Source organism: Mesoplodon bidens, assembly GCF_964165515.1.
Source record: "Mesoplodon bidens genome assembly, chromosome: 2".
In the NCBI taxonomy this organism is placed as follows: Eukaryota; Metazoa; Chordata; class Mammalia; order Artiodactyla; family Ziphiidae; genus Mesoplodon; species Mesoplodon bidens.
The window spans coordinates 40,622,453-40,638,264 of record NC_138177.1 but is presented as its reverse complement, the minus strand read 5'-3'; the positions used below and the strand labels follow the sequence as shown (position 1 = coordinate 40,638,264).

At 42.1% G+C, this 15,812-nt stretch overlaps 2 protein-coding genes across 12 annotated transcripts in view; one reads left to right on the top strand and one right to left on the bottom strand.

Moving 5' to 3' along the window:
• Positions 1-5,587, top strand: part of NCF2 (neutrophil cytosolic factor 2) — a 28,063-nt gene extending 22,476 nt beyond the window's left edge. The window contains exons 14-16 of one of the 2 annotated variants that reach the window (XM_081224162.1): positions 2,516-2,693; positions 4,781-4,928; positions 5,559-5,587. In XM_081224162.1, coding sequence (XP_081080288.1) covers positions 2,516-2,693; positions 4,781-4,893 — 291 coding nt within the window. In that variant the 3' untranslated portion in view covers positions 4,894-4,928; positions 5,559-5,587. Of the gene's footprint in view, positions 1-2,515; positions 2,694-4,780; positions 5,217-5,558 lie in introns of those variants that run through there. The other variant, XM_081224161.1, reaches the window with a different exon arrangement.
• Positions 5,588-7,448: 1,861 nt separating this feature from the next.
• SMG7 (SMG7 nonsense mediated mRNA decay factor) overlaps positions 7,449-15,812 on the bottom strand; it is a 71,761-nt gene continuing 63,397 nt past the window's right edge. For 6 of the 10 annotated variants that reach the window (XM_081223497.1, XM_081223499.1, XM_081223500.1 and 3 more), the window contains 8 exons: positions 15,139-15,521; positions 14,116-14,487; positions 13,192-13,341; positions 11,159-11,239; positions 10,525-10,684; positions 9,666-9,836; positions 9,400-9,545; positions 7,449-8,783 (listed from right to left, as the gene is read on the bottom strand). In XM_081223497.1, coding sequence (XP_081079623.1) covers positions 8,670-8,783; positions 9,400-9,545; positions 9,666-9,836; positions 10,525-10,684; positions 11,159-11,239; positions 13,192-13,341; positions 14,116-14,487; positions 15,139-15,521 — 1,577 coding nt within the window. In that variant the 3' untranslated portion in view covers positions 7,449-8,669. The remainder of the gene's footprint in view (positions 8,784-9,399; positions 9,546-9,665; positions 9,837-10,524; positions 10,685-11,158; positions 11,240-13,191; positions 13,342-14,115; positions 14,488-15,138; positions 15,522-15,812) is intronic. The other 4 variants (XM_081223504.1, XM_081223506.1, XM_081223498.1 and 1 more) reach the window with 2 other exon arrangements.

Genomic DNA, 15,812 nt, shown 5'->3' with positions numbered 1-15,812 from the left:
AGAACTTCCCATGTGCCAGGTACCGTGCAGTCTGTGTATTAATTCTCATAATCCGCATAACTCTATGAGGCAGGTATTGTTATCCTATTTTGTAATTTAGTTAACAAGGCAAAGGGAGGTTAACCTGACCAAGATTACACAGAGCTTGCCTGTACTCTTGAACACCTCGCGATACTAACAGTAAAAGGGCAGGTTATCTATAGGACCTGAGGTCTAGAAAAGAGGTAACTGACTTTCCAGTAAGAATAAAGGGAGTCAGGAGCAAAGTTCGAGGCTAGAAGTAGTAGCTACAAGTTATTACTCTTGGACTTTGTCCCTTAGTCTCTCAAGGAAAAGTTGCCATTTCTTTTCGTTGTAGATGTTAATTCTCTCCCCCAACAATGGTCCTTGGAAACCATCCATCTGCTTTCTGTCAACATACGTTTTTGTTTGCCTTTTATGTGATTTCACATTAGTGGATCATACAGTATACACTGATATATTCTTTTGTGTTTTAGTAGTCCATTCCTTTTGAATGCTAAATGGTATTCCACTGTATGGATACCACAATTTGCTTATTCATTCACCTGTTGGTGTACTTGTGGGTTGTTTCCAGCGTTTGTCAAGTGACATTAATTCTTCAACCAACATTTGCTGGGCTCTAACTGCTCTCTTAGATAGGCACTAGAGATATAAAAACTAGTTAAGACACAGGCCCTTCTTTGGGGGGGAAGACAAGGGCAAACAGATGACTACAAAGCATGTGTTAAGTAAACTGATGGAGATGCACAAATGCCTTACTGTGTTATATAAGCACACAGGAGGGTATCTCACCCAAAGAGGCTGGAGGGAAGTGGGACAAGTCAGTAGCCTTCCTAGAGAAAATGATGCTGAAATTGTCTTGAAGCTTATCCTGAAAAAGGTACATAGAAATTAGCAAGGTGGAGGAGGTTAGGATGGATGTATTACATAGATGGAGAGAACAGAGGGAAGACCACAAGAATCAGCATAATGGGAAAGGGGGCTCAGTGTTACTGGATGCAACCGGGACAGTGGCTGGAGACAAGGTTGGAAAGGCCACAGGGCCAGATCAGGGAAGGCCTTGTACACTGCTGTGCTAGGATGATGCTGTGAGCAGGGAGAAAACAGTGAGGCCTTGCTTTGGATTGATGATTCAAGGGGCATATGAGCAAGGCAGGGAGCTCAGCTAGGCTGGCCGGTGGGCTTCCTCTGAGTACTCAGCTCCCCATCCACAGTCTGGAGGCTGGGGTGTCCTGACCAGAGTCCATGAGTCTGCAGTCTCCCCTGTCCAAAGCTGTTGTTGAGTAGGGTCCCAGTGACACTTCAGGTCTCCCTCTACTCACCTGTGTTTCCTGCCTCAGCATTTGTCGACTGTGGCATCTGCAGTTGTATCAGTCTAGGGGGTATAAAATTAAATAGTTCCTAAGTGAATCCTTGGTCAGTTACTAGTTTTCACCTGCAAGTAGATTTTGAGGCCATGGAAATGACCAGAGTGGGAAAGCTATTCCAGACCATGCAGGCCTTGGGCCCACAGTGGAAGGCAGAGTCCCTCCTCCAAACCCTCATCCCTACAGCTGGGCAGGGGCTTCTGCTCAGTTAGGGAAGGGTCTCTTTGGTAGGTTCTCACTCAAAGGCAAATGTTCAATGGAAAAAAAAAAAAAAATGAATGGGAGGGGAAGAATTAAAGAGGATGGGCCTGGAGGAAGGCCCTGTAGTAAACCCCACAAAGTAAACCTTGTGGTTATCTAAGAGTTCAGAAAATTGCCTTCAGGAAGTAGAGACATTGGAGCTGAGACTTCCTGGTGCCTCTGGCTGAGAGGAAGGGCCCAGCAGCACCCTGAGGGTAAGTGCCAGTGCAAGGGGTCCCTTGAAAGTTTGAAAGGTCACTCTAGGTTTTCCAATTGTCTGTTTTTGGACTAATCCCTTCAGTTCTGTCTTTAAAGGATTCTGCTTAGGAGTTCTGCTCTAAATGTGAATTACTTCACTGAAAAGGGTTTTTTTTTTTTTAATGTTTTAAATCATTGTTAATTTCTGTAACAGTTGTTAACTCCTGCAGGGAGTTTCTGATTAATAGATTTGGGATGGTGCAGAAAATTTGCATTTCTATAACAAGGTGCCCAGTGTTGTGGGTACTGGGGAAAGGGTGTTAGATTTGGGAGTTAGAAACCCAGGTCCGACTTTGGGTTCTGTCACTTACTTGTGACTCAACCTCTGTTTCTCCAACTGAAAAGAAGTAACAATAGTACCTATTTTACCTTTTTCAGGATTACTGTAAGGTTTCAGTAAGATTTTAGGACTATCTACAGGCCTGCAGACCTTTTGGTTTCATTTATCCAACCATCCGGTGTTCATAAAGTACATGCCAGGTCTATGCTAGGTACTGATCACAAACTTGCCTTTCTGAGTTTATAACCCAGGTGCTACACTGACATTTTGCTGACTGATGCTGACTTTAGTGATGCTCAGTGTTCGCTGCAGGAAGTTAGGAAAACTAACAGGCCTTTTATTATTTCAGGGTGACCAGGGCTTTCCAGATGAAACTGAAGAAACCAAAAAATCAGATGCTAATAACCAGACAATAGAAGCTCAACTTAAGGAAGGGAGCCAAGTGGTAGCACTCTTCAGCTATGAGGCTACCCAGCCAGAAGACCTGGAGTTTCTGGAAGGGGATGTAATCCTGGTGATATCAATGGGTAAGTGCTACTCCTGGATTAGAGTAACTAATTCACATGTTAGCAGGAATAAATTCAAGAGCAGAGAGAAGAAAATATCAGTAAGCTACAAACTTTAGCCAATGGTTTCAATATCCTGCCTAGCTTTCAGCCGGAGGGAGCAAAACTGAGCACTGACCTTTCCATCTGATGCTCTCTCCTGGGCAGGGAAGCAACAAATGGCAGACTTAAATCACATTTTGATTATTAAAGATTGTTTTGGAAGCCATGGATTCTCATACCAGAACTAATGAATTGGAAGGAAGAATAATTTTGCCTTTGCACCAAACCACAATACTGATCTTCTGCAAACGACAGTTCTTGAATTGATGTACTTTTCGAAGATGAAGGAGGAAGGGGATAAATTTTGCCTTAAGCAGCAGCTATTCAGAATTGCTCTCTCTGGCAACTTTCCTGGATGTTACAAATCAAACACATTAAACATTGAAATAAGTGGAGGGTTCGAATTTAGTTCTCTCAAACTTAAGTATGCTCATGCATCCTTTGCAGTTTGTTAAATAAAATTCCTTGGCCCAGCTCCAGAGATTCTGATTCGGGTCTGGGGTGGGGCTCACTAATTTGCATTTTTAACAAGCTTCTAGGTGATGCTGGTCTACTGACCATACAGAGGAGCACCGCTCTAACTCACGGTTTGAGTCTTATTTCTCTACCTGGTAACAAGTAAGAGTCACATCAAAAGCTTCATTCACATGGCTGAAACCTTGTGCATTAGTAATGCAAAGTAGTGAAAACCGAACACTATTATCAATTATAACAGAAAATCTAAAAGGTTAAGAAATGAGAGCAGATTTTAAAGTTAATGGGGTAAAGAGTGAGTGTACGAGACTGTGGCAACTAACTCAAAATATGAGTAATGAGAAACAGAAACAGGATGCACAATCAGTGCATATCTTCTGAAAGGGAGAATGGAAACTCAGTTGTAAGAGTTGGATTTAACTCCCCACACCATTTTTTAAGTGTCAGTATCAACCAATCAGCTAAATTGTCCAGAGGTTTTTTTTGGGGGGGTGGGGGGGGTGGGGATAAGAAAAAGACAAGTGAATGCTCTGAAAAACCCTCTGGGTAGGTATGCAGAGAAGGTGGTGTACTCTTTACTGGGATATGTATAAAAGTCTAAGTTGGTCTAATTCAGAAACTATCCGTGTACTATTTTGAAACTTTATTATAACACTTACAGAGAAAACAGAATTCAGCATAAACATTGTGTGGGGCTGAGGGGCGAGTTCAACTGTATTCAACAGTTACGAGTTTCATTCCAAAAGTTTCTCTAATTTAAAATGTGAATCACCTGGGGAGCTTGTTAAAATGGATTCCGACTCAGGTTTGGGGTAGGACCTGAGATTTTGGCGTTTCTAGTATGCTCCCAGGACCCACGACAAACAAATGCTGATCCATGACTCACACTATAGGAGGAAGAATCAAGACAACAGTTTGTAATTAGAATCACCTTGAGTGAACTTTAGAAAAAACCCTGATGGCCGGCCACACTCCACACTAATTAAAGCAAGAGTTTCTGGGGACAGGATCCAAGCACCAGTGCTGCTGTAACATCTGATGCAGATGTCTTACATCCAAAGATAAACTTCTGAACTGGTTCTATGGTCTGGTAGATAGGCTTTGGAGTAGGTCATACATAGGTCAAAATAGGTGCTATGAAAATTCTTATTTAATATATTTAACCAATTGCATGTCCCTTTCCTGTAATCAAAAAGATTCCCAACAAAGCTAAAATTCTTTGTTAAAAAAGAAATCATATCTAAAGATTCACTATTCAATTTCTTTCACTTTATTCCTTTGGTAACATTTTGAAAAGTCTAATTCATTCCTCTGCATTTTATTCCTCCATTATCATGTCTAAGACAGAAACCAATAATGAAATGGCTAAGTCCTATGTTTGCTCTTACCTCCACTCACTCTCCAAAGCAGACTCTTCTCTGTTAGCACAACTGGGGGGTGAAGGACTGTCAAAAGATCTGTGTGCAATATTCAGATGAGGTACTTCTCCTATACTCATTTTAGAAATTGAAGTATACTTTTCCTTTTATCAGTGAATGAAGAATGGCTGGAGGGGGAGTGCAAAGGGAAAGTTGGCATTTTCCCCAAAGTTTTTGTTGAAGAACGTGCAACTACAGACTTGGACAGCACTCCTAGAGGAGTCTAGGATGTTTCACAACCTACCAAGTTGAAGAAAAGGAGGTACTATCATTTGCAAGATTTAGCACGCCTCTGCAGTACACTGTACAGCCATCGCTGTTTGGAAGTATTAATTCATCTACTTTTCCCTGTTAAAATTTAACCTATTAGACAACGATGTGGAACTTAAGATGATGATTACCTTGGAGGTGGGGAGGGGGTGGTGGTTGGAAGAGTCTGGAAGGGCATGAGGGGGTCTTCTAGGGTGTGATAATCTGTTTCTTGCTCTGAGTGCTGGCTACCCAGATATGTTCAGTTTGTGAAAATTCACCAAGTTGTATACTTACTATTGGTACACCTCTCTGTGTATGTGATGCCTCAATAAAAAACTTACAAAAACAAGATACCCAGAGTGCAGGCCCAAGACCTAAGTGTAATCACCCCCATTCCTGCACCATTACTATCACAGACTCCTAGGGCCTCAGGTAACTTTACAGGTAATTCAGAAGGCGCGCGCACGCGCGCGCACACACACACACACACACACACACACACACAAAATTAACATTTTGGGGGGGTTAACAGTCTTGCTGCTTAAACAGAACCTAGACTGAGTTATGTACCCCTGAGACACAGCTTTTAATTCCACAGAAAATTAAAATACTAGAACTACATCCCTTCATGTGTTCTCAGGGAGGAACATTTCTTAAGAGTTCAATAATGAATGTATGCCACTAATAAATAAGAAATGAAAAGCAGCTGTGTTCAGGAAGCCAGTTGGTGAGTACTACCCTACTAGGTAACATTTTATAATAAGTATTCTAGTAATATACATGATAGAATGCTATCGGTTTATTCTGGTTATCATTTAACCAAATGGCCCAGTTTTTCAGGGTGAACTTGGGTGAGAGTTTTCCATAAATAGTAAAGACCTGGCCTTAATCCACCCACTTCCTTTTGTAGAATACATGTGGCTTTGTTAACAATTTTTCAAGTGTGTAGGTCTGTGTGAAAAGCACAGTTAGGAAATGGAAGTGTAGACTGAATCAACATCAAGGTGAAAGGGCAGCTGCTGGGCATGCACACACACACTGGTGAGCTGTGGTGCTGGCTTCTGGCACATGCAAAGGCCCAGCAGGCTACCACTGGAAATTTGTGACACAACTTGAAGAAATACAACCCCAAAGCAAAGAACACCAATTACTGTTGCTGCTCATCACACTTAGTGAGTTTACTGGGCCAAAAGGATAAACTATCTCTGAGTTGCTTTATTAAGGGTGACAATAAGAATAAAAATGCTGAGCTGTTAAAAGAATGGACAGTTTCTTTCTACCCATCCCTTTCCATAATCCTGCACATTGGTTAGGAACATGACTAAAAGCAAAAATAACCCTGAAGCATATCTGATTTTTGACCTTTGCTTTCCCCTAGATGACTTGTAAGTAGTTTAAGTTTTTGTTTTTTAAGTTGGATTTTCTTTTAGGATAAAAAAGAAACAATCTATACACAGATCTGGTTGGAGAGAACATGGTTTAATTAAAGGCAAAGCTGATTTCAGCAGCTGCAGGTCTTGCACAGACAGACCAAAACAAAAAACAAAAACAGAAACAAAAAAATAAACACAAAAGAAAGTTTATTACACAAGACCAGTTTCTGATGAAGATTCTCCTCTCCCTCCTCATTACTCCACACTGAGGATGATAAGGCGAGGAACCCCGCCCCAAGAGTCAGAAAACATTCCAAACACCAAATTCTCATGCAGAAATGGGGCTGTAGATGGGACGTGGGCACTACGTGGGACCGAGACGGTGAACCTGGTGAGCTTGTCAAGGGCGCAAGAATCCGTGACAGTTCAAACACTGGAATGTTGCAGCTGCCTGAATGCAGAGCTCAAACACACAAAGTGGGTAAAGGCAGCAGGGAAGGAGGCTTGGGACGGAGGGAAAGGGAGAAAGGTGGACACGGGGAAGGGGCTGGAAAGAAGCACAGAAGGTTTCATATTGCCATTGGGTGGGGGACCTTCACCCTTTGGGACCTTTCAAAAAAAATAAAACAAAACAAAACAAAAAACCCAAACACCATGTCAAACTAAAAGAGCAATAATGTAAGCATACAGGACTCCAACCACTGTCTCGGAAGAGCAATGAGCATGAATCTCACCCCTTTCCATTGCTGGGGTTGCCCAGACTCCAGTGCCGACCAGGGCTCCTGGATGTGCTTTGCTCTGCAGCTGTTTTCCAGCTGTTAAGTCCCACGCTAGCTCCGCACACTCCCACGCATCACCCCTCCCCTCTGGGGGAGCAGACGGGCATGTGCACACTCACACGCACACACACAAAGGAGAGCTCTCCCAGAGAATAAACCCTACCACTAGCACAGCAATTGGACATTTAGATCCTTTCCATAGTTTCCCCTTAAAATATTACTTTTCCAGGAAATGACTATCAGAAATGCTGTCCTTCTGTTTCTACACAAGAAAATTTTCAGTCCTCTTTCCTTCTAATAAATATCAAATAAAAGTTTATTTTCCTTTCATCTTTTCCAGAATGGACTTCCTTGTGTTCTCTGCATGACGCATACGTGTCCGTGTTGCCTTGAATTTCACTCTGAAAGTGGAGGCTGGGAGACTGCAGCCGGGCAGGGGCCTGGCCCCTCGGTGGGCTATGCAGACGCCGCTGCTGCTGCTTCCTTCTTCTTCAGACTGTCTTTTGGGCCCCAGCTGCTGGACCCCATGCTGTTGCTTCTTGGCGAGATGTTGTGCATGTTAGGAATAATAATGATTACTAGCACACAGCACAGGGTAGAAAAGGGGTGGAGGTAGGGACAGGAGGAGGTGGGTGGTAAGTAGGATGGGGGCACAAAAACCAACCAAACAAAAAATAACCACACTGAAAGCTTCTACCTATTAAAATGCGTCAGGCCATGAATGGACTAGCCTGCCTTCTGTGGGACTGCCTGCTTTGCTACCGTAAAATGTACAGGAATCAAAAACGTTAATTTAAAATCCTACAGCAGTTTGTCTGCTAGTCCAGCCCAGCACCACCACCCACGCTGCATCCTCGATTGGGGCTCAAGCACCTACAGAGTGAAGGGCATTTCCTGCTGGAGTCACCAGGCCAGAGGAGGGCCCACCAGAACCTTCTGAGTGAAAGCTGAGGCCTTGTCCTCTCCCTTAGGGAACATTTCCACTGGCTGAAGAGGTCCGTTTCCCCATCCTGTCACCACCAACCTCTCACAGGAGCGGTGCACGGGGCTTTCTTTGCTACACACTGACTAGAAGAAGCACATCCGTGTATGGAAGAATTCAATGTGATATCTTACTACTGAGAGTAATAACAATAATAAAAGATGTTCAGGAATAATTTCAACTACATTCTCAGTCAGCAGAGCAATCATTAATGGATTCCTATTTTACTCCCCAAAGAGGAAAAAAAGGACTGAGACGTTCCCATTGGCTTCTCCCATCTGCCTTCCCTTCTCAGCTTTCACTTCCCATGTGGCTGGGGACATGCACGATGGAGAAGGTGAAAGGCGGTGATATCAGGTAACTGAGTGAGACAAACAGCAGTTCCTCTCTCCCTCCGGAAGGCCCCGGGGGGACGGAGAGTTCCTGATGGTTTTTTCTTTTTGCTGCACTGCAGACATTTCGTGCACACTCAGCGGGCTGGTGGAACACTTACACCCTCTCAACAGCGAGAAACAGAAAAGAGGGCTGCCACCTGCAGGGGACTGTGTGGGCCAGTCCTGCAAACCCAACATGCCATGGTTTATGGAGCCTTCATTCCCAGGGTTGCCACTCTGGCCTCAGTGTGGAGGGTTCATGGTGCCTTGTCCCCGCTGCTGTTTCTGCTTCTGTTGCATTAACAGCTGCTCCAAAGCGGAAGGTCCAGGATGCATCATGGAACTGGACCAGATAGACTGAAAAACAGCCCAGAGCTTGTCAGCAGAGGTCAAATGCCTGGTTGTCTTTAAGGGATTTGTTTTTCAATCCCAGCCAAACATAAAGGCATATATGCTCCAAGGTTCCCAAACCCTAAAAAACCCCAGCTATTAGAAAAAGTTGTTGTAAGACCAGGTCTTCAAGACAGGTTAGTTCCCATTAAGATCATTTTAAACCAGAAAAGGTGAAAGTATGTTTTATATAAAGTCTTTTTGCTAAAACTCAGCTCCATGTGAGACCAGAGCATTTACCAGAAAGGTTTCAGGCAAACAAAATATTTCTGAAATTAGATGCCCTTCTTTGACTTGTTTAGAAAAGGCTTAAATAAAATATTCCAAGGTGAGCCCGAATTTTCTTAATCTTAGAATCCAACTAAAACCTTCATGTCTGTCCCCCTGAGGATACTGCTTTATCACTAGTGAACTCACAAATTAAAAAAAAGTCCTATTCAAGAACCTTATAAGGCAGACCATGCTTCTAGGACTTTGCTAGATATGTGCTATGAATCAATCCTAAGGGCCTTAGGAATAAGATTAGCCATTTATGTGAATGAAAGCAGACATCTCTTGTGGTTCTTGTTCCTGATCCACTCACCTTTAGGCTTTCCATGAGGACAGCAGAAGAATCCTCCATGGATGGGCCATGGCCTGTCCAGGAGCCACCTGAAGTGCTGGCCTGATGCCAACTGCTCTCAGAGGATGATGTTGCTGAGAGATAATCAGTGCCAAACCCACCCATGGCTAGGAATGAAGAGATAAGAATAATTCAAGATGTTGTTCTATCACTGCCAAATGCCAAAAGCTAGGGAAGGGTAGAGTAAGTTCTTGCACTTTTGCTAAGCAATGAAGTCTGGATCTCACCTGGTTTATCAGTTTTCCACCGATCTGCCATTCTCCTATCCCTGTTATCTGGAGTCCCAATGGGTCCAAAATTGGAGAATGGGACAGAATTGTGGTTGTGTGTCGGAGGGGAGCTTGGCAGGCTGCTTGGGTTGGAGGAATGAGGAGACTGGCTGGCTGGTGTTGAATGATCTATGAAATAGTAGCAACGCAGGACATTAAACAAAGATGTTTCACAAACATGCCAAGAATGAAAGTTTCCTGTAGATCTGATCACTTAAATTCTGTTAACAATAACCACAGGGTTTCAGGAGAAAGGCAAATAAAGGCCCCAAAGGGGACCCTGCCAAATGCACTTGTCTGTCTTGCTGTGCATGCCTAAGGCACATTCCTTGCCTTACAAATAAAACAGTACACAGTTCTGTCAAATAAATGCATTCTTTTGGTGTGCCTCTTTCAGATAAGTATAACTGCTCTTCTCTATCAGAACAGAATTGCCTAACCTTAAAAATTACTATTAACTCTGTATTTTTAAAAGTGCAACTTTTCCTGCAAAGAACGAATATCTACAAATAGAACTTAAAAACTAAAACTAAAAAAGAGCTGCAAACCTTAAGATAAAACTCCTATTTTTCTCCCTTACAACTCTGCTCATTACTGAGGATGTAAAAAAGTGATAAATGACACTTTTTAGTGTCATTTATCATGTGAACCAGTGCATCGGCTTTTTTTCCTATTTTCCTTCAGAAGTTACTTTAAAAACAAACAAATAACAACAACAAAATACAAACAAAACCCACCAAAACACAATCATACTATCTCTTAATCAACTTGAGTGTACGGGAAATGCAAGGTCTATAATTTAAAGACTAGTCAATACCTGAACTGGCAGGAAGTGATGGAGACCATGGAGTCCCTTCAAAAAGGGAGTACAATGATGTTTCCTGGGGGGCCATTGAGGGATTAAGTTCTGCTTTAGAGCTGGTTGTCAGGTTTTTCCCATATACCTCATTGAACACACTGTTATTTGGGTATCTTTCCTGAAAGACAATGACCACCAAGTTAACAAACTCACGCCAAAGAAAGAGATTTAAGAAAATGCAGTGTTCATGCTCATGGATGCTTATCTTAAGGCTTTCTTTGCAAGACAAACTTTTGAAGGCTTTTACTTCTGTTTATTTCAGTTTTCCCATTTAATTCATTTGCCTTTTACTTTCCCTCACCCTTTATTTTGCTCTATGTAAACCACCTGGGTTAGAAAGTATGAATAATTTACTTGCTGAACAACAGAGCCCCAGAGTCTTTAATATTAATGAGAAGTTAAACAATTCAAACTTATACAAGTCTCTAGTGTACCCTAATCAAAGGGGGTGGGGAATAAAATCAAATACCTGGAAAACACCAATATATGGAAGAGAAAGGAAAGAGAAAAACAGACATATTGAAATAGAACAGGAAAGAAAATACTAGCCCACAATAAAAGCACAAAGCAGGATGCTTCACTGTTTACGCACCTGATTGAGAGAGAATCCGGTGAGCGACAGCAAAGAGGATGAATGTGACATGAGCTCTGAGGGCTTCTCCAATAAGGATTTCTTCACAGTCCCGGAAAAAAAGGTAGTTAAATTATGCCTTCCATTTTCTTAATATTAAGATACCATGCAACCAAAAGACCACAATTTAAGCATAGTTGTACTCACCTATCTTGTACAATTTAAAGCTTAGAAGATATAAATTCAAATCCGTTAATACCATGACACCAGATAAGTGCCAGTTGTCACAGGTGAGTCAGACAGAACCCTCCTGATCAGCACCTCTAATCTAGCATAGAGATCCTGGCAGGGACCCTGGAAACTGGCAGTTTGGAGTATCCACTAGGCAAGAACCTCAGGAATCCCTTTGTCAACAGCTGCATTTAAAATACTCTCAAAACAAGAAGGGGAACTGATCTGGCACTGTTTTCTCCCTAAATTTTTAAAACACTGACATTAATGACTTTTAAAAAGCCTTTAAATCCATTTGACAACTGGTTTTGTTAGCATGGTTCCTAACAACTCTATTTGTGGTATATATTAAAATAGTTGCTGAAGTCAAGCTTCCATTTATTGGCCCTGAGAAAGTTATTAGGGAAAAAAAAGCTGAATCTCTGATGCTCACTGTCACTGAACTGTTGGTCAACAAAGCATTTATTAAACACCTGCTACATGCAAGGCACTTTCACACACATCATTAACGATGTTAAATATAAGAAGGGCTACCATAAGGTTTTTTTAAACATGAAAAAAAATCCACTAAAAGGCCCCCCTCCGTGTGTTCCACCATCAGCTTCATTTCCAACAGAAGGGGCAAGCACAACAGGAACTAAGGGATTAGGAAACTAGTGTACAGAGACGTGCTCCACCGCCTGTCCCTCAAGCCACCCCAGCAAAAAAAAGCAGCAAGAAAGGCAAACACATAGAGGCAACAGTTTAGTAGCTGGACATTCAACAACCTCCAGGCACTGCCATTGCACTACGACTGTTCAAGTGTCTAGGGGATCTTTTATTTCTGCTAATTTTGGTGGGGGAGGTGAAAGGTCTCTGTGGCCACTCACTTAGGAAAATTCTTAAGGGAACTTCAAGTGCCAGGGATGGCAGTTTGTCACAAGAGCCATTAAGCAGCTTTCAGTTCTCCTAATACTAAAATCAATGCACTTTAATCTTACGAATGTCTTCTTACCCCGTGTTTATGGGAAAGAAACAGCGAGAAAGTGGAATTCAAGAATTGTTTTATGTTTTATTAAGATGGTGTGAAGGGAGAGGGGGAAAGACCTCATAGCATACATCTTTCTTACAGTCCCCCCACCTTAGTAAAATATCTAAACAATGGCATCCTTTGAAATGCACACTGGGTTACAGAAGGTTATTTTTAAAAGATACCACTAATCAATTCTTAGACTTTATTTTATGTCATTCTAGTTATTTATCTCTGTGTTCACTCATTTATGGTACTCCAGCTATGTTTATAAATAGAGGCCTTTTCATTTTCACTCATTCTGTTTATGAATCTGGCTCTGAATTTAGATCAGGGCTCTTAGTTAACCAAACAGAAAAGAACCACATACTGTTCGGTAGAATCAATCTAGAATTTTTTTATTCAGTAAAACATCTAGAACATTATTTCATTTCATATTTTGAATACATGAGGAAAAATCTCACTGTTCCTAAACAAGATTAAATGACACCTAAAATTCCTGGGTCCAGGTGGAAATGATACCTGAAAAGTAAGTTAATTGGCCAGCATCACATTCTGTGTGTGACCAGCCCTGCAGGATGCTTTCTGGATAACATGTAACAAAGTTATAATTATAAGATTTGGGGAAACTATGGAATCAGACATGTTTTGCTATGTTCTACTACCATTTGAAGGTTTGGGCAATCAGGAAATAAGTTTTAAAATTCTATAAAAAAGGAAAGCCCTAGATAGAAGAAACCACCTATTCCAAGTACTACAAAATCTCAGAAAAGAAGTTGAGGTTAGAGCAAGAAGAATTATGTAAAATACATACAAAGAGGCTTCGTCCAGGAAGAGAGGCGAGAGGCCCCAGCAGAGCTGGGTAAAGATCAGGAGGGTTAGAAAAAATCAGCTCTTCCTCTTCCTCCAAGGCAGCCAGACTCTTTAACAGGTCCGGAGGAAGCAGAGGGGAGCCCTTGGGGTCCTAATGACAGAAAGGATCACAGTGAGATGCAATAAGGGATGACAAAAGCACAAAGGAGTAGTAGCATGATTAGGGGGGATGGAGGCAACTAAAGTCAAGGAGGAAGAAGTAATGAACAGTAAGACAGTATTATGCAAAGAGGAAAAGGCCCTGAAACACCAAAGCAAAGTGACACAAGGACAATGGTAGAGAAAGATCGAAACAACAGAAAGAAGCAAAAGTAGTGACAGAGCAGAACATAAAAGGTTAATGTGGGCAGTGAGTAAAACAATGCAACAGAGCAAAGTGATCAGCCCATCTTGTGCTAACAAACAGAGAAACAGCTTTTTAAAAAGTTACAAACACACTTGTTTCTCATGAATAAAAAGCGCAAGGACAGGGAACTCCACTATCAAAGATAACTGGTTTTGTTCCTCTCAGAAAACAATTTGTTTAAATACGCAATAAACCTATTTTTAAACTTAGATGATTCAGCCCAACTGAGAGGACCTTTGTCTCAGAATTCTCTAACATGCTGTGTTAGAGGTTTCTGCACATGATTTCTCTGCCAGACCATCACAGGTCAAAATCAGGAACAGAATTCTTCAGCTCCCCCAAATCAAGCATACTATGCAATTGTAAAGAGGAGACCAAAAGCGGCACCCATGTACTCAGCAGCATTCTGCAGCACTAATGAAGCAGAGTGACCTTTATAAACATCTACTTGAGAAATTTAAAGGACATGCATCCCCAGACCTAACTCTGAAGTGCCTGGTGATAGGAAAGGACACACACCTCAAATGGCATCCTGGGCACAGGATCCTGCTCTGGACGGAAGACTCCCGGTGACCGTTTGCCCCTGCGGTCCATGTTGGCTTGCTGTGCCATTACAGCTCTGTTATCAGCCATGCTGTAGGAAGAATCCCAGTAGAATTCTGGGATCTTGACTTCTGAGGGATTATGGTTATATGGCTCCATGGGAAAAGGCTTCATTTTTTTCTCTAGAGGCTGCTGCTGCATTACAGGAGGTTGCAATGACGGCTCAAACAGTTTTATGGGGTCTTGGGTTTGAAGGTAGTAGGGCTGTTTCACAGGCATGATTTTCCCTAATGGGCCTTGAACCTGAGGGGGATTCCACAGCTGTTTGGAGGCATCCGCCTGTTGATACTAAAAAAGAGATGCCTGTCACCAAGATGAGGATAAAATGCAATGTTACTTACACTCAGTACTCAGGAATCACAGAATGAATCTGAGAGATTTTACCACCAACAAAACTCTAGGCAATGCAGTTTTGTTTACTCTTTAAGTTTTTCAATACACAGAGCTTTCTGGGAACAGATTAAGGGCACTGAACTCATGTTCTCTTTCAGTTCCATTATTTAAGAGGTTTAATAAATGAGGGTGTGAGTGTGGGTGGGCACGCACACATCTCTCCCTCTGCTTCAAGTGCTGTGGGATGACAAATTATTTAAGACTGGTATCATTAACACCTCATCAAGATTACGATACTACTTCCCTTCTGTAGTTTAGGTTCAAATAGAGGAAATTATTTACAGAAAATCCTTTTCTATAAAGCTCACAAGTAGTAGCAGCAAAGAATGGTAGTTAAGATCTATTGTCCTTTACAAAAGTAAAAAGGAGAACACCTGAACTTTCCTAAACAGCAAAGAGAAGACTTATGTGTTCCCATAATCATTACAAGTCTAAGCAAGAAGTAGTTGAATGCCTCACTAGTATTTTTAATTAACCAAACAAGGAATAATTTCAACCTTCCCTTCTCCTTACTTCAGCTGGACAGTACACACAACTGTAACTTACCTGCTGGAATCCAGAGTGGTGAGGAGGGCTTTTCCCCAAAGCCGGCACAGCTTTTGTAGGGGATTGTTGCTGCTGAGCTAGAGCCTGAACCTGCAACTGGCTTGTAGACTGTGCTGTTGGCTGAGCTGGTAAAGATGTAAGGGGTTGTTGGGAAGGTGGCTGTGGCTGTTGAGGTCCCTGGTTCATTGGCCCTGGTCCAGAGGGCCGTTGCTGGCTGTAAGGAATGTGGGACTGTTTCCCAGCTTGCACCTGGTTTCCTGCTGGAGAGTGAGCTGTAGGCTGAAGAAAGGTTCCTGGGACAGAAACACCAGCTGGGAAGGTGTAACCTGAGCCCATAGAAAATGCCACAGGAGGGGGGATAACATAGGTTGGGGGCGGGAACCCTTCAAAACAGAAGAACATAGGTTTAGTTCTAAGGAAACTTAGCAAAAGAAAGACAAAAAATAGTATAGTCATTTTGGGCTGGGGTGGAGAAGAGGTCTTCTAATAAATTATAAAAGACAGGGATCAACCATCAAGTAAGACTGATCAAGTGTCAATCTTTAACCTGATTTCAAGAATTAAATATAGACTATTGGCTGCTAGTTCTATCCACGGAGGTAACTGGAGTATCCTAAAGGCAGTTTCTTAGATGCCATGTTTAGTGACAGGAATTCCTTCATAATAACAAGCAT